The sequence below is a fragment of the Motacilla alba genome, chromosome 6, assembly GCF_015832195.1.
Source record: "Motacilla alba alba isolate MOTALB_02 chromosome 6, Motacilla_alba_V1.0_pri, whole genome shotgun sequence".
Lineage (NCBI taxonomy): Eukaryota > Metazoa > Chordata > Aves > Passeriformes > Motacillidae > Motacilla > Motacilla alba.
In genome coordinates, this window is record NC_052021.1 from 18873455 (window position 1) to 18892015 (window position 18561).

At 46.4% G+C, this 18561-nt stretch overlaps 1 protein-coding gene across 3 annotated transcripts; it reads right to left on the bottom strand.

The window, feature by feature from the left end:
- Window positions 1-264: 264 nt before the first annotated feature.
- CXCL12 (C-X-C motif chemokine ligand 12) lies at window positions 265-18290 on the bottom strand. 3 transcript variants are annotated; one of them, XM_038140883.1, is made up of 5 exons: window positions 18127-18290; window positions 13081-13198; window positions 9610-9696; window positions 6047-6144; window positions 265-4263 (listed from the first exon to the last, which is right to left on the bottom strand). In XM_038140883.1, the coding sequence occupies exons 1-5, from the start codon at window positions 18185-18187 to the stop codon at window positions 4232-4234; spliced, it is 396 nt and encodes a 131-aa protein (XP_037996811.1). In that variant the 5' UTR covers window positions 18188-18290; the 3' UTR covers window positions 265-4231. The 3 variants fall into 3 exon arrangements, with proteins under 3 accessions (XP_037996811.1, XP_037996813.1, XP_037996812.1); XM_038140885.1 differs by lacking the exon at window positions 6047-6144 and having other exon boundaries at window positions 18127-18284; XM_038140884.1 differs by lacking the exons at window positions 265-4263; window positions 6047-6144 and adding an exon at window positions 7304-8031 and having other exon boundaries at window positions 18127-18289.
- Window positions 18291-18561: the final 271 nt, after the last annotated feature.

The following is an 18561-nucleotide window of genomic DNA, read 5'->3' on the forward strand; positions in this document are numbered from 1 at the left end:
AAAAAAAGAAGCTTGAGTTTCTGTTTTGGGAGCAAATGGCTAAGGGCTTCCTTTTGAAGGTGGCACATTTCAATCTGCTGGGCTGCTGCTCCCTGCCAGACCCACGGGCCCCTCACCTCAGGTTCCCTGTGGAGAGTCTGGGCACTGGGGCTATGTGGAGGCATCCTTGAAACTGGACACAAACTACATCTGAATGTTTTTCTGAGTGAAGATTGTAGCTGTTCCTTTGTAAGGAGAAAAAAAAAATTAGAATCAAGCAAAAACTTTATTCAGACATATATTTTTATTAAGAAAATTTTAAGTGCATACACATTTATGTGAGAAATTACAACAGTATAAAAGTGTTTATTTTCAAAATTTTCTATGAAAGGAGTAATTTCAAAAGCATAAGATAACTCCTCCATAAAAGCTGCCTTACAGGAACACAAATACAAAACCCTTTTCACATTATTTGGGAAGATACTTCTTTTTACTTAATAAAAATATAAAGTACAGTATTTACCACATTCTGACAACACAGAGTTCTTAAGGAATGGAAGATGGGAGGTTCATGCAGCCCTTTTATCATTATACATGTTTTCTTCTCTGTGGCAACCAAAGTTTCATGTTTTCAGACAACGATTATCTTGGTGGGATGTTGATTAATAAAAAAAAAAAAATTAGGTGATGAATTCACAAAAAACCTTGACTGCTATACATCACATCACTCAAACAAGTTGTCAGAGAAAAGGACCTTTTAGAGGCTAATAAAAGGAAATTTGCAACAAAAACTCCTATAGGAACTGCATTTTCAACAAAATGTGTATGTTTAACTTTGAAAAAAAGCTTTCATTGCAAAATAAACAGTCACCTTTGCTCAAACACCCTAATCAAAACCACAAAGTCACCCTTAATTTCATTCTTCCTCAGGCAGAATTCAGATAAGATATTCATACATAAAAGTACAAAGCTAGTATAAATAAAAATTTGACACAGCAATAAATACCATCTACTCTTAAAACTGGGATTTGACAGCTGCACATTGAAAATACCCACATGATGATTTCACATTCATGGAAGCTGCTTTTCCAGCATGGTTCAGTGTTACTCTTGACCCTCCTGTTCACATGTGGTCCCTACCTCACTCCCATCTCCTCACACTTCCTTTCCTGGACTCTGTCTTTGGTCAACAGTTTAAGGCAGGAGGGAAAACCAAGTGCTCTCCCCAAGTGAGATGCTGCCAGTGCTGCTTCTCAGCCTGCTCTGGTCGTGGCATGAGCAGGACAAACACGTGGTGCACTGGGGCAGCCCAGAGATTGATCCCTCTGGTGCAAAGAGCAAGGCTGCTCTCCGCAGTGCATCATGCAAACAGAGTCAGGCTAACAGCAAAGCTTCCCACTCAAGGCTGAATTTGGTCCAAAGCAAGAGAAAGCTTTTAAAAGGTTCTCACTTCAGTCTCTGGCCAGGTCTGTGTCACCTCTGCATTCATGCTGTGCTCAACCTTACCCAGGTGAGGGAGGGTCACACTGCTGGCCCCGGAGAGCAGCCCTGTGCCCTGAGTGGTCCCAGATACAGGAGCAGTGAAGCATCAGCAGCACAGAGGTGGCAGGGCCCAGTCTCTGTGTGGGCTGGGGCAGACAGCCCCACAGCACCACACAAACCCTGGCTGTACAACATCCCTTGCCTTCCATGGAGTGCATTTTCCTCCTGCTGCTACGCATGCATTTTTCCCAGGAACAAATACCCTTGCTTTAGCAGAGTCTAGCCCTGCAGCCCCTAGAGGAGAAGCTGACAGGAGCCCCCCTTTCCTGCAGTACCTCCAGTACCTGGCTATACCATCCAGAGCTGGGTGCCTGGGTTTGGCCAGGGTGCTTCAGCACTGCCCATCCCAGTGCTCCTGTCATAGCAGTAATGTGAGGTTGGCACATTCCCAGGGACCTGGCCCTGCTGGTGCTGGCCCCAGATGCACTCCCTGTTAATGAGGACTGCAGCAGAGCACTGGCAAGACTGTGCAGTCACATCCACCTAGCCCACCTTCTCACTAGAATGCCAAAGTTTGCCCTGGAAACAAAACTGTCATGGCCTCTATCATCATGAGCAGGGCATGCTGCTGAATCAAAATCAGAGGATTATTTAATTCTCCATTTACTGCAATGGGAATCAATCAGACCTTTGATAGGAGTTATGTGTGAAGGATGCACTTTCCTGAGTGACTTTTCCTGCAGTCATTCTTGGCTTGGACACTCACATGTCCACCTCTGGCAAACCAATGGCAAATGCAGGTGCATGTGTGGGACAGGGAATGGAGCCTAGGATATAAAATACAGTCCAGGGAACATAGGAAAAACTCTGGTTTTCTCATAAAATTGCTTTCTTTCTTTCTTTCCCTTTCCAGGAGAGGATCTGATCCTACTAATATTAAATCAAAACTTCAATCTCATCAAGTACAGTGGTACCAGACCTTTCAAAACACAGACACAACATACTAAAAGCACCAGGCTGGTAATGATAACAAAAGGAATGTCAAAATCACAAACACAAATATTTTAGGCACAGCAGTTTCTTTCTGCTTTAAAGCAAATGAGGTGAGGTGCTCCCAGCTGAAGGCCTCTCTGCAATAGCCCTGTTTTGCAGAAAGGAAAAGACAAGATTTTTACCTGAATCCACATGGAAATAATGGAGTCCCTGGATAGCCAAAGCACCTCTTTGGCACTAAAGATGCCTACCACAAAAAGGAGTGTGAAACACTCTTCTCAGTGTTCCTGACACAGGCTGCAGGGAAGAGGGAAGATTTCTTTTGAATCAACCAGCTTAAAAAAGACAATCTTACAACATTTTTTTGTTTACAATACAAACACAGATACATACAAACACACGCATTGTGCTGCACAAATGTGCTTCCCCCCAGATCTCAGTGCACAGCATGACATGATTATTGCAGTGCTGCAGATGTCTTTCCATACCACATAGCAGATATTGTGTATACAGGAAGGAATAAGGAGAAAGAAACTTCTGGCTTAGGGGATCAGTGCAAGGAGTGGTGCCTGTCCCAGGCTGTGCTTTGCAAAGGGAATTCCAGAGGCTATCCTGTTCACCAGCAAACCCATGATAGCTGGTGAACTGTGAGTGTTGGCCTTCATTTCCACACCTGTGAAACACCTCTCCTTCCACAAACTGCACAGACCCCCTCTTGCCCCAGGCATCTCTTGTCTCCAAGGTGTGGCCAGAAATCCTCTTCTGGGTATCTCCAGAGCAGTCAGGGTTGTGACTGTCCTCAGGCAGGTAAACTGTTCATCCTTGGTGAAGGGTGAATAAAACTCAGCCTACTTCAGTGCAAAGCCAGACAGGCAAGCTGAAGTCACCTCCTGTGGATGGCTGGGAGATCCCTGGTGCATGGCAGCGTATCTGACTCCTCCAGCAACTTGCAACATGATCGTGTAGTTAGAGCTTTGATAACCCATTCCTTTTTTTTTTTTTTTTTTTTTTGCTAAATTTATCATTAGAAACACAGGAACATAGGAAATGCCAGATGACATCAGAACTGTGCTGTGGCTCCTAACACACACAACTACTACAAACCAAGTATTAGCACCTTGCAACACCAGATGTGCATTGATCCAGCTGCTCACAGCTGTCAGCAAGGGTTCTGATCTTCAGAGAAGGGCTTTAGCCCTGTAGCCCTGAGTTTTAATCACTCATCCAAAATATCTGTAAATGCCACACAGGGTAATGTTTTCTATTGTCATCAGTCTGATGCTTTTGAGCCTTCCTATGTTCTTGGCCTCTATGACTTCTGGAGGCAAGGAGTTCCACCACTACTTACACAATATCATTGCACTGTACAGTTCATGTCCTTCTAGGTTTAAAACTCCAGGAGACTTGCATGAACCAAAAGAAAGTTAAATAAAGCAGGACCTCTACACAACAAAGGAAATAAAATATCATATAATAAGAGGGTTAGTTTAAATTGATATCTGCCCCCAGTGCTAGGTAATAAGCCAACCTGTATAAATTCATATTTTTCTCAAATAGTTACATCTTACTATATAAAAATAGCACTATGAAAGCAAGCCAATTTGTGCAAGGGGAAAAAAACAAACAAAAAAACCCCACCAAAAATAACCAAGAAAAAAAACCTTTGGAAATGCGTGAAGCGTTGCTTTTGTGCTGCATGTTAGCAGTGAAATGTATTCATTCCCTAATACTGGTTATCTGCTCTCTGGGTCCTACAGTAAGAAATCCTGTAGACGGCTTACAATGCTTGCCTCTTACATCTTGAACCTCCTGTTGATGAAGAAGAAAGTGAAACACTATTAAGGTTTATTTCAGTTGCAAAAGCTTTGCTATCAGGTCTAGTCAAACAGCAAATCTGTGTCTTGACTAACCCAAAGGCAGCCCCTCCAACCAGTAATTGCTGGACATTTTGGGAGAAGTTCTCCACAAGGAGCCACTGGGACCCAGCAGGGCAAACCCAGCAATGGGTGTTACTTTGGGCAGGTTGTGCTCATCACAGTTAGTAAGGTGTTCAGAACTAATACAGTAGGAAGGCTGGCTAGAAAGCTTATTCTGGACTTGAAAGCCAGAGCAGAGAATTGTCGGTGGGCAAAGAAACTCGGCAAAAAATACAGCAGGGAAAGAAGAGATTAATCATTTGTGAGCAGCCCCAGTAGCAGAGCAAGTGGCACTGGGAATGCCTCCTCTATTTGCTCCTATCCCACAACCCTGATGGAGATCATGGACTGCAGCTCCAGAGAGTGCCAGGTCTCTGTGGGGATGGAGGAACATAGAGGGCAGCCCATGCTCTGCTCTTGTTTGGCTTCCACCATGGGGTGGCTGGAGAGTAGAGGCAGCCAGCATTCTGCCAGCCAGGAGCCACCCCTGAGCCTCCCTGCCTGGGGACTGCACCCGGTGTGAGCAGCTGGGGACCACATCAGAGCTTGTGGTGACCAGCTGCCCAGTGAAGGTGAGGTGACAGGCAGGCAGGCACTGCCCAGTAAGCGTGTGAGGCCTGGAGGGCTGAGCTAGGGAGCTCAGGTGGGGTGCAGACAAATGGAGTGTCCCATGCTCAGTGTGAGCATGGTACCCAGGAGAGTGTGGGTTAGGCATCACAGCAAAGAGCAAGTGTCTTGTGTGTATGGTTCACCCAGAATGAGGAGCCACTTTGTGCTGGTGGCCTCCAGGTTTTGTCAGAAGTGACTCCCATTCCTTCTCCAGGCTGGTCAGCCTTTTGCAACCTAGATGAGGTCACTAAGACTGAGTTACAAGTGTCAGAGGGTAAACACCAGCTATTCAAAAACTGATGCCTCAGCACATCTTGACTAACACCTCTTCCAATGCCTGCTGGACAACTAGGGCTCTGTGACCACAGCTAGACACTGTGACTCCCAGTAAAGGCAGTCTCAGAAAACTCATCTAGGCACAAAGACAATGACTAAACCATGAGGAATACTTCCCCTCTGAAGATATCTTTTCCAATAGTCCACAGCAGTAACTCTATTTCTCTTGGTGCAGAGAGGTAGGACAAACCACCCTTGTGAGGAACAAAAACCTGGGACATCCAGAACATTGGCATATATAACACCATTCTCTGGGACTTGCCTAGCATCTCCCATAGGAAAGGCATCAACCCATGCACCACATCATGTTGTCACCACGCGGTGCTGCATTTCTCATTAAAAAAACACCAGTGGCAAATTCACAGCTGTTATAGTTTAACTCTGTCAGTTTAATATTGGAGCTAAAATAAATAGGGCTCCCAAACCTTTACCCTGTTTTTGACTCTGCCTTTGCTTCAGGTTTATTTTGGCCTCTTTGTGTGTCCATTTTCCCATTTGTAAATTGGGAAGATCATCCCACATCTGTTGTAGCTAAGCTTTCCCCCTGTTTTGAGAGTTTCATCTACATAATACTCTTTTGCTGGAAGGGGAGAGATGTTATCCTCAACAAATATGAGGGAAATGGAGGTCTGGATAGGCTAATATATTTGCCCAAGGTCCCACAGCATGGTCAGTGGAAGAGCAGGGACTTCAACCTGAGGTGTCCCAGCTCAGAAACTAATGCCTCCTACCATTCTTTCTCCCTGGAGACTTTAGTGGTGTTGCACGGGAAGGGCAGAGTGGGCCCCGTTTCTTCTGTTGCTTTTTTTTATGAGTGCGATGACGTGGTCTAAATTAAAAGAAAAATACAAAAAAAGACTGCCATAAATTATCCATATACAAAGGCCTCATTCACATTTATCCTACGGTCCCTTCATATCTTGCTGGTAGGGTGCAATGTAACATCCCCTTTCATATAACCTCTGTCTGAGAGAAATGCCAGACAAGTAAGAGTGTCCTGGTGGAAGAACACTGCAAACCCTGAGGCCAGAACAACCCTTTTGCCCAAAATGTCAAAGCCTCCTCAAATGCCTTCCAGGACTTCTCAGTCAGGAGCCTCACCATCCAAAAAGTTCCCCCTGAGGTACAGAGGAAGCAGAGGGGGAGCTGGATTTCTGGCTTCCCACCCAGTATTCCTGCTGACATCAGCAAGAACCAGTGGCTACTCTGAGGGGGTTTAAGGCATTTGGTGCTTTAAAACAAGGCTGTAAAAATAATCACCCACATTGTCCCCCTTCGTGTGGGGCCTTGACCCGGCACATGCTTGGTGGAGTCCTGGGAGGTTGTTCTTCTAGCATCTTGTATTTCAACTGTTACTTACAAATTAGGTTAGAAATTAGGAAGAGCTGCCACACCAAGGTTTGGAAGGCAGCAGCAGGGCTTGGCTGCCAACACAGCCAGCCCCTACACATTCAGAGTTTCTTTTCCTTTCTCCCAGCTGGCTTAATGGAAAGATTTTTCCCATGTGACTTTGTTATCTTCTCCAGATCCATCAAATCTCTCCCGCGTGTCTGCAGTAGCCACTGAGCTTAATGGACTCCGGCATCTTGAAGCGAGGGAAGCTCTGCAGTGGAACTATATTAACATGACAGTGGATGGATGTTGAATGATGTTGGCCACAGCAGCTGCACAATGATTTTTAAAGCCAGTTAAGGAATTTGGATTCCTGACAGCCTGAATGTGTTTTACTGATGTCTCATGTGTATATTACATGGAGATGTGATGAATATAAAGCAATAATAAATGCTAAGCAGAATTAGTGAGCAAAATAATTCCCTAGTAAAAACCATTTCTGGTTTCATATTTAACTGTATTGGACTACTATTTTAAGAACTTTTCCTTGCCCTTAGCTGCAGATTATAACACTGAAGATATTTTCATGTTGAGATACTGGTATAGATTAACATGTCTTTACAGTTTGGATTCTACTTAAGCAATTACAAGAGCCCTTTCTACAAAACGTATTGATTTTATTACAGAAAAATAAATTCCCATGTACAATTGGGTTTTCATAACATGAAACAATTAGCCATTTTATTGCTAGTGCATATAGGGTAATGTCACATTTCATACAATTTCGGTACAAGTGAAAAAATATAATATATGGCTGATTGAAACTGATAGCTACATTAACATTTATAGATCTATATAGATTCATTTTACAAGCTGTTAGTAGTTTAGAGGGATATCGGTGTTTTAAACTACCAACATTCATATGGCTCCAATTCAAATATATGAATTGTTTGATGCGCTATAAATATATTCCAAAGTACATTTCATTGAAGAAGTCAAAGCTGTGCACTAAAATATATCAAAAACATGCCTTGTGAAAATGCTACAGACAGAGCCCTGACTGTCTGTGGAGCATGAAAATGCCACTGGTGCTAGCATTACTAGTTGGAAAATGAACACAATGCCATGATTACAGGATTAGGTGATGGAGATATATGCTTTCTGTCATCTTAACTCACAGAGCTGGGACCAAATTCTCTCTTGTTACTCAATGTAAACCAGGACGAATCCACCAAATTGGCAGAATCGCTTCTGTATTAGCATTTGGTAAAGAAAACCCAGAATCTGGCTGGAGATCAGGCAGACTCACTGGTTTCAGTAGAGCTGGTCTCAGATCTTCACTACTGGTAGTGAGAGCAGAACATGTTCCAGCTGAGTTGCTCCCCTAAGTCAGACAGGCACATAATCATATTTGCCCAACCTTGCAGATTTCTAAAATGCCTCCTAAGTCTCAGGTCGGGGATGATAGCAAACAGAAACTTGAGCAGGTTTTCCCAGCTTGTAAAACCAAGTGGCTCAGGTCCCTAGGATATTCATCATGGGCCACATCCTGCTCTTAGGTTCAGTCATGCCTAAACCCAAAGCCATTCTGGCAGCATTAACCTGGATTACCACTGCAGAGAATTTGTCCAGAGGACAAAAGGGCTGAGTGCGGGCAGCAAAGAAGGCACTGAGCATCAGATGAGATGGGAGGAGCTGTCAGGGCTGGAATCACATGGACTTAGTTAGATGGCTTCCTTCCTTCTTCCTCCTCACTCTTGGCCCCAGCGCAGTCCCCAAAAGGGACACATGGAGGAATCTCTCTACTTCTGGTGGCATTTTCCCCCTTGCTTATTGTAAAAACACAGGAGGACAAAGAATTTTGTTTGGGTTTTTTTTGGTTTTTTGTTTTTTTGTTTTTTTGTTTTAAACTCTGACTCTTGCTTGGCAGATGCATTTACAAAGGAAACAGTGGAGACCATTCAGTTACCTGTGCCCCTCATCAGCCCTGGGGCCATACCTTCTCCAATAATACATTGTTTTGGCAAATGATTGGATTCCAGCCCTGCCTTCACCCTACAGATGCAAGGGGACAAGGTTCAGCAGGGTTACAGCGCAGTTACTGTGGGGTGGGAGTGTGATGGCAGGGGTGGCAGGGATACTGAGTGCACAGGTAGGCTAGCTGGCCAAAATGTTGCTGCTGGATCAACCTCAGCCCAGGGCTCTGGGCAACCAAGGGAATGCTTTGTACCATCATTTGGTATGTACCATCTTTCAGTGCTGGAAGGCTGGAGCCCTCCCCTGCTGTTCAGCACAAAAATGTGCTCAGTGCTGCTCTTCTCAGCACAACATTGAACAGAGATGGGCTGAGTCCACCTCAAAGTAGGCACGATCAACCATTTTCAACAGGAATAAAGATAAATTTAAAAATTCTGAATTTGCCAAGTTTGGTTTTTCCCTGGTATTGTGGGAAAGACTTACTCATGGTAGCCCATCATGTCTTGGCCAGCATTAACAGCATTCCACACGGGGTAGCAGAGAAACAATTTTTAGCACCAAGAATCCCAAGGCCTCAGCTGCCTGTGCAAGCAGACACCCAGTGTAACATGGAGAAGGGGCTCCAAAGACACCGGAACGATATAGATTCTGAAGTAATTGTAGTTTGGCTGGGGAAGAAAGGACATTAAAGGAAAAATTTTCCTTGGGAGAACAGCTTTTTTTTTTGAAGAGGATGAGTTCGGGACCCCAGAACATACTCATCAGCACAATTTTTGCCTCAAACCCTGGCAAAATTCTTAGTTTAACATCTAGGATATATTAGAAACTGTTGTTTTAATACAAATTATGTCAGCTCCAAACCCTTCTTTCAAATAATATCTGATTCCACAAGTACTTTGTCCACATGGTAAAAGCCAGCCCTTAATGTTCTACCCTTTAATAATTCAGGATGTTAGCTGTTAAGTCCATTTGTCTCTTGCCTTACTTGTTTAAAGCTTTCTCCAGATATTCCTGGATCCACTTTAACTTGGGATCAATGCACACTTGCTTGCTGTTGCTCTTGAGCCTTGCACTGCCAAAGGAGAAAAGTCAGAGTGAGTCTGGTGTGCGAAGTTCCTCAGCCCACACCCACCCCCCCAACTGTGCCTTATGTTCCTTGGGTGCCAGTGCTGCTCTTGGTTAACCCGTGAAGAGGATGAGTTATTTCTCCCATCCTTGACCTCCCTCACCTATTATAAACATCCCTGGCTTGGAAACCATCTGTCTCCTTTGACAGGCTCTTGTGGTCTGCACTGGGAATCACGTGAGAGTGGAACAGACAAAAAACTTGAATCTAAGACTCTCAATTCATACCTGGACCATGAACGAGTTCACTGCCAACAACAGAAAAATTTCTTTTGGAAATACTGACATGGTAAATTTAGGTAATTTTTGCAAGTAATTGATTAAGAACAGCTTTTAAATTCAACCCAAAACTGAAGTTTCACATTATTTGAGGACAGACACCTCATGGATGTTCTGAAAGAAAGGGTGTGGTCACTTGTTATCTTTTTGTTTGGTACAATACTGAATTAACAGGTTGCAGGGAGGAAGACAACTGAAAGTGCCATAGTGCCAGAGGCAAGTTTCCCCTCATGTTATTCACTCAGTATTGGAAACAAAGGCAGAAACCTCCTGAGGGGTTTCTCCTAGATGTCCAAGCTGCACTTCCCACAGCAAATTTTTTAGCTAATTTGAATTCTCTGTGAATTTGACACTTGGGCTCTCTGAATCTTTCATTCAGAAACAGGACAAATAGCTTTTCATCAACAGGTTTCACCCTCCAGGGATCTCAAGAAGACCTCGAAAAAGCTGTTATCTCCCACATTCCCTGCAACACCCTGCCTCTGCCCCAGCTGCTCCAAAATTTCCCTCTTAACAGTCTGCCTGCCTTGGGAAAGTGCAGAGAACAGCAATTTTATAGAAGTGCCCATACGAAAAAGTTCAGTACTTGTTTAAACATTTGCTGGATGGAAGCCATAATGTTCCTCCCTTTATAAAATGAAATCTGTAGAATATAAAGAGATGGTGTAAGAAATAAGAGGTCAAAAAGGCTCCTTGGTCTGAAGTTATGCAACGACACAGCTGTAACATAAACACATCAAGGATCCGTCCTGCAAGCCCTGCGCCAGCACGGAGATGAATGGGCCAGATTCATATTTCCCTTACAGCAGTGCCAAGCTGGAGCTTTTCCAGTTAAGTGATACCAACAGTGTGTAAGAATGGATTTGCTGATGTTAGCAATGCCTGGGAATTCTTAAGCTGACCTCACAGGATACAGAAGCAAAAGCACACGTAACCAGTCTCCAGCCACATTCAACACAATTTCTCTCACCTAATACTGAGACACTGATTTCTTCAGACATTCACTTCTGAGCCTGCCAGCCCCTGTTCCATGTGCAAGTAAGAGATATAGGAAATTGTATGGAGTGTTTAACCTGGGCTGGTTTAGGTGTCTACATCCTAAAAAATGCTTATTTCCCTGTACTGAAAAGTAAGGAATTTAGTGTGGACTTTGTAGAAGTAGACATTGACAGAGGAGTTCACTGGATTTGGAGAGATGATTTCCAATAGAATGAAAGACAAAAGCCTGCTCTTAGGCTTTTTGTTTAAGTACAACTCCCCTTAACCAAAAAGGAAAACATATTTGTGAAAAAGTAAACAAACAAAAACAAAACAAAAAACCTAAGCCAAAGCAAAACAATCCCAAACAATAAACCCACAAAATACCTTCTAGCAACTGTATGTTTCACTTAGTTCTCTATTCCTGAAAATGGCAGCTTTTAATTTATTTACGCCTTCATTGTTTCATGCCTAATATGAATCAAGATGAGAAATTTGTGTGTTGGTTTTGATAGATTTCATCTCCTGTTTTGATAAAGATCTAGTTTAAAGTCATGTTTGAAGGGTATTTGGAAGGATGTATTAAGTACCTTACTTATCAAAGTAACAAAAACAGGGTCAGCTATAGGTTAATTTGTTCTGTGTGTACTCCACACAAACACATTTGGGTCAGGAAAGGCAAGAACATGAGATGTTTCTGTTTCTGCATTTCATGTTCTTATTTATCTCTAATTACTATAATCCTATGTTAAGAGATAAATATATACTCTATCCTGTCTTAAATGCTGTCATTTTCTTGAAACTACGCCAGAAAATTCCAAATCATCTAAAAAGTCTTAGCACTGGGATTCTTATGACATCACTGACAGTCCCAGAGCACAAATCCATGCACTAGTGCATGCTTGCTGCCAAAATTGTTTATAGGTAGAGATCAGTTAGTCACAGCTGGTTTTGCCATTTTTCTGAAAGGAAATTATTTCTCAGCTGAGGCTTACATTTTTCTCACTGTCCTCCAACAAATCCTAAGGCAGAAGCACATGATAAAATGTGTATGATATACTCAGAGTGGTTTAAGACAGAAAAAACCCCATACTAATAAAAATTGGTTCATGAATGTTCAGGAATGTATGTGAGCGTGTGTCCAGTCTCGTGAAGCCACATCAGTTTTCTGAGTGCAAAAAAGGTTTGGATGACAAAAATTGATTTTTGCAGCATTTGAATTGCAAGAGGAAGGGCTCAACATATGGGCCAAAGACAGAACCAGTAATGGGATCACTGCACAGAAACCAAATCTGACACCCTCTTAGAGGTTAACAGAAGCTGAGAGTAGTAAGGTTCCCTTGCAATGAAAAGATGAGTGCTGGATTGTTTTTTTTTTTCTTCAGAAGGTTTTGAATTTTGAGAGGGGGGTCACCCATGAAGAAGTGAACAAAAAAGACCTTTCTAAAACATACACACACAAATCTACAAAGACAAACAAACAAAATCCCAATGTTTCCTGAAAATGAGGGTTGCTTTTACAGAAAAAAAAAAAAAAAAAAAAAAGGCTATTTTCCACTGGGAGCCCATTTTTCTGTTCTGCTGCAGTTTACTGAGTCAGTCCCTGCCTGGCAAGCGTCCCTAGATTAAGCCATCACATTTCTAGGGTCTGTACCTCCTGCAGAGAATACATGAAAAACAGGAACTCCTTTTGCTTGTTTAGCTCCACTCCATGGAGAAGTGACCCATTAGAAGACTCAGACCGCTATGAGGTTTTTACCCCAGGTGTGAAGCTCCACATCCAAGGCAATGCACAGCCTGTCTGACATTCCTGCTCACATACCCACGGGGGAACAGCACACGGGATCACACAGTGACAGGGACATCACAGAGAACACAGCTGGGAAACAACAGCTGGGCTCCTTGACGTGGGGTATAGCAGGGTCCAGCTGTCTCTGACAGGGGGTGAAGAGATGAATTGGGAGTCATGGCACGAGGCAGACTGAAATTCAACCACCAGAGCAGGCACCAGCTCTGTGACCCTTCTTTTTGACATCCCAGATTTGCACCCAGCTGAAAAGAGCAAGAGACTTACACAATCTGAAGTGAGCAGTTGGGTGTGGAGAGGATTTTGAGGTGCTTAATATTGGCTCTTGCCACGTTGCTCTCGTAGAATCGACAGGGACATCGGTAAGTCAGGCTGACGGGTTTCTCTGCGGGACAAAGGGAAAGGACACGTTACCTCTTGCTCCCGATCAGCAGCACAGACACACCGGTCAGGGCTCACAGAAAGAAACGCTCTCCAAACATGCAGGTGGGAAAAAAAAGCAGCAGAAAAGCTGTAGCTTTGGGAGAGCATTTGCTCACAGCTCAGAGCACAACCCATTCAGCTCAGCGCCCAGCCTTTCAACAAGGGTGCGTGGGATTTTGGAAGACAAAAGAAGAGGGAGAGAAAATGGAGATAAGTAAAATCGAAGAGATTAGAATAAGGAGCCGCGCTATTGTACAGGGATGCTCCCCGTAATTAGACAAGATAAAGGCCAAAAGAGGGGGCACTTGTCCTCGGTGTTGTTCTACTCAAACGATTTTGACCCGAGGCCAAATTAGAAGGTAGCCAGAAGAAAGAGATGAATTCCAGGGAGCTCAGATCAAAACGGCTCGGCTCAGGTGCAGGCTTTTCACAGGGGACTTAGTGGCTACAGAAAAGCTCTGGTTTTGCAGGCGTTCCCAGGGCCCAGCTGACCTTTCCCCACCGCAGCCAGCCCTGACTCCCAGCAGAGGTACCCGCACAAGAAGGTGCGGCTCAGAGATGCGAGATCCCAGCGGTTTCGAGTAAGACACTCGGAGTCTTTTGAATTTCTAGCCTGCGGCTAAGTAGGCTAATCGAGGAGACAGTTTCCAGCCAGGGCGTCCTCAATACACTATTCAGGGGCCACCAGACTGGATGAGAGTTCTGTCACTGGCATCACTAGGGACAGAATTAGGTTTAACCCCTTAGGCTAAAAATCTTCCATGTATATGCATGCAGGACTGCGAAAAGCAGCCTGGCGCCCACCACAGCCTCTGCTGCCCGATTTCTCTATAGGACAACTGAATTACTGGCAATCAAGTGCACCTTAGTAAGGTCTTCACCCGGACTGTAAGTTTGAAAGCTCCATGCACAATAAAATACAAGCACAGAAGCTTTGCCTGGAAGTCTAAGAGATGCCTAAGAGTTAAAAGCATTTCCCAGTGGAGAAGTTTTCAGCCTCTGGGAGGAATTAAATTCATACACCTAACCCTTAAAATCTGGCTCATGCTGTAGATGGTCAGATCTGTATCTGGCAGGGCTTGAGATCCCATATGGCAATCTGCCATCCTGTTTGTTTAGCCACACAGGAATATTTGCAGCATCCAAACCCAGTTCCCTTTCAAGGCAAATGGGGAGATAAAGAGCTGGGAAGGGCTTGGAATTCCTAAACAGCTGTCCAGGAAGGTGAGAAAAGAGACAGGTTTTTAAGTGCAGCAGATCTACATATATTGCACATCTATCGATGCCTGTCTCTAGCACACCTAACCACAGACAACAACGTGAAATTGGCCCGTCCTGAGGAGGGAAGCCCCTTTTTTTCCGGTGTCTCTACCAAGAGATGAGGCAGAATCAGATCCCACAGGAGAGGAATTAATCAGTGGGAATAGAGCTTCTCCTGCTTCACACCAGAATCTGGACTATAAATCGAAAAAAATGAAGGACTTTTCTATCAGTTTTCTGCCACTGCAAACAGTGGTTCCACCTGTGAGTTAATAATATGCAGGGGGAGGAGGAAGGAGGGCTATGGAGTGAGCCCCGGGAACATGGATTACACTGCCTGGTGCTAATGTGCAAAGGAGTGAGGAAGGCACTAGGATTTCCCACTGCAAATCTGTGCCTGATAGCTACACATCTGTGAATTTGTATTGGAAAGGGAGGCTGAAACTGAATACAGTCACACAACTCTCAGCACAGCTGCAGTGATAGCGTCTCTGCAAGCTTGTCCCAACCAAACTTAAGCCAGCTTTAACTTAAACAACGTGCAAGAGATGAACTGTTCAGATCCATGATTTGATAATGCAATCCTGTCCTCTCTCAGACTCGAGGTGGGATTTTCAATCCAATACCACTTGAAATCAGGAGCAGAGAAAGTTTAACCATGACTAAACATTGTCTGTAAGTCCCAAAGTTGTTTCCTGCCTAAGAAAGGCATCTAGCACAGCAAGGAAGAGGGGGACCCCCAGTATCAGTGTGCTGTTACCCTAACGTGCAGTGGAATGACAAACCCCCTCCCAGCACAAGAATCCCTTTGGTATTTCTGCGTGCCTTTCCTGGTGATCAGCAGCAGGCACTGAGCACCAGGGAGCAGCACCCCCTGGGTCAGCTCTCTGTACCCTCAACAGGGAATCAGTGACTCCTGTCTCACTGTGCGATCAACAAGGCTCAAAACCAAGGAAAACAGGTGCATGTGGCATCTTCCAACACATGAACTCCTATCTTCCAAAAGTAGGAGAGGGAAGAGGCCGTTTGGAGGCCGTAATTTAGGAAGAGAACATTTCTGATCTTACTCTGAGGTGGACAAACACATTCCTTATCTCTTTTCAAAATTTGAAACTTGTTGTTGCATGTACATTAGAACTGATTAAGCTGATTAATTAATCTACCAATTTGTACTGTGAGTTCTCTGACATCTACCAAACACTGAGCACAAGGTGAAGCCATTCTCTCGGTACAGCAAATTAGTATAATCTGTTAATTGCTTTATTACATGAAAACATATAACTGATGGCACATGAAGCTTTTGAGACCTTTATCTGTCTGACACATTTGGTTCAAATGGACGAATAGAGACAAAAGTTACAGAACAGCCAGATGCTAGTTTGACATCTCAGTGTCATTCCTTCAACCTAATTTTGCTTAGACAAAAAGAGAACATTTCTTCTGGCCTCGACTAGAAGTTTGTGTTTTGGAATTTTTAAAAGAATAAACAGTTTTATTGTTTTCCAACTCAAGCTGAGTTTTGTTGGCTCTGAACACCTACTTTTGCTGACAAAGTCTCTCTAGAGACAAAGCACACTCAAAGTGCTCTCACAGAGTGGCCACTTGTCAGTGCTGGACAATACCTATTTCATCCCACAGGGATGTGCTTCTCTTTACCGACGCTGAAACAGGACAGTAAGGGAAGAAGTCAGTTGCCAGTTCTGCTGCAGTTATCAGTAACATGCTGTGCGGACTAGGATGCTTGAATAGAGGGAAGCTATATCCAGGAAAGCAGGCGGGACATAAACAGACAAAACATTTGAGGAAATAATTTTGCTTCTGTTCAGCCTAGGGTGCATTTGTCATTATCAGGAGATGGTTGATAACTTTTTAAGTGTAGAACAGCTCAATTTCCCTGGAAAGTGAGGCTAGGATGGACAGACACAGTTTTACGAGGTAACTAACAAGAATTCAGAGCTCACCTGCTCCCCAGCACAAGGCAGCCCTGCGAGCCCTCATCTCGATCAGGGCTGAGAGCACTTCATGACACGCAAAGTAGGCAAAAACCTCCACTCTTAACACCGAAAGACAGTGGGGTCACTTTGCTTACACTAGTTTCTCTCCAGCCCTTGTGAGCCATTTCCTTCCTCAGGTAGCCAGGTCCCCACACGCTTATCCCGACACACGCTTATCCCACTGCCAGCGAAGGAGAGCAACCGCGCTGGGGGCGAGCCGAGCTGCAGCTGGGCAGCTCTGCCGGCCTCCCAGCCCTGAGCAAAGGCTGCCAGGTAAGGGGGAGGAGAGCCCCTGTTCCTTCCTCCCTCCAGACCTGCACTCGCCTCCAGAGACGAGGGAAGCCCGCTCAGGTACCGGCGGCCCCAGCCGCTCGGCAGCTGGTGTCGCTGGCAGCCAGGGGCTGGAGCTGGCATTGCCACCCGTGGTCCCCCGGCTCTCCTTCGCTACCTGCCGCTCTCGCTTTCCAGCCCGCAGCCCCGGGGTGGTGGATACGGCGAAGGGGGCTGGAGCCCACCTGCCCGGGGCGCTGGGGCCTCTCTCCAGGCAGTGCCGGCCCCGTGCTCCAGCGGGACGGGGCTGTTCTGCGGAAAGGCATCGGGAAATTTTGGGGGAAAACTAACTCTCTCAACCGAAACAAGGAGGGCACCGGAGGGCATCCTCTACCTCCCTGGGTGGGGAACACCCAAGTTTCGTTGGCCAGAACGGGAGAACAGAATGGGAGCGGAAGTGTGAAAACCCAGCCAGAGGGCATTCGACGAGGGGACAAGAGATGGCAAATCTCTGCCAGCCGCAGGAGGAGCGTCCGGAGGATACCCAGAGGTTGTGGGCAGAACCCTCGCCCCGGCCGGAGCCCCGGGGCTCAGGGCTGCCCGCGACACGCGGGGCAAGAAGCGCGGGTGGCCGCTGTCTCGGGGGCCGTCCGAACGCGGAGGCTCCCACGGAGCACAGCTGGCAAAGCAAGCTGGGCAGCTGTAGCTGCCACCGGGCTGCGACGCGGGACGGCGGGGACGGGCGGGCTGTGACTCGGCGCGGGTGTGACTGCGCGCCCCGCGCCGCCGCCCTCGGTGCCCCGGACCTCCCGTCACGGCAGCTCCCTGAGCCCCCGAAACATCCCCGGGCACCGCGCCGGGGGTGCGCTAAATTCCTGCCGAGTGACCGCTTCGGCTCAGCCCTGCCCTGATTGAGGAAAGATAGATCACGATAGGGGACAGAAGAGGTACCGAACAACCGCCTGTTTCTAATTACTTGTCACTTTTAGGAGTGGGGTTTTTTGGTTAGAGGGAAAGTCGATATGCATATTTAGCAGCCAAACCACCTCCCTGCAGACCGAGCGCTGTTGAAAGTCTTCCCTCAGACGACTTCAGTCTGGGGCGAGTTTGGCAGAGAGGACCGCCTTGGCCAGCTTTTTGAAAAAAGCCAGGGAGGGATGGAGGAGAGGGAGGGATGGGAGCCTGCCTGCTTCCAGCTTTGCGCAGCCATCGCTTTGGCTCACCAGACAGACCCATCTGAGCCGCGGCCGGACCCGAGCGGGAGAGCGGAGCAGCTGCGAGGAGAGGGGGGAAGAGCGGGGATTTCCGCGGGACCATCGCTCCCGGCAGGAGCGCTGCGAGCGGCGCGGGCCCGCAGCTCACTTACCCTCCGAGAGGGAGATGACGGCCAGGGCGAAGGCGAGCAGCGCCAGGGCGCGGAGGTCCATGCTGGGGCGGCTGGAGGAGGCGGGCAGGCGCTGCTCTGCTCGTCCCGGCGGCCGCGGCGCTCTGCTGGCGGCCCCTCCGCCCCTCCCGCTATAGAGGGGCCGGGGGCGGGGGGAGGAGAGCCAGGGGGAGTAGCTAGACTGTGATTTATTGCCCGTGGCATGTTATTACATCCTTCCTCTGCTAAAAATGGTTGGAAAGAAACCAAAAGAGCGAGGGCTCCTCGCTTCGCTCCGTCAGCCTCTCCCCAGGCACAGAGTCTGTCCCCCCAGCTCCGCGCTCCGAGCCCCCCGCGGGACCGGCGGCTCGGGGATGCGGCTGTGACCGGGATCACCGCCCCCCCATCCAGCCCCAGCCGGGGTAAGAAAGGTGGTTC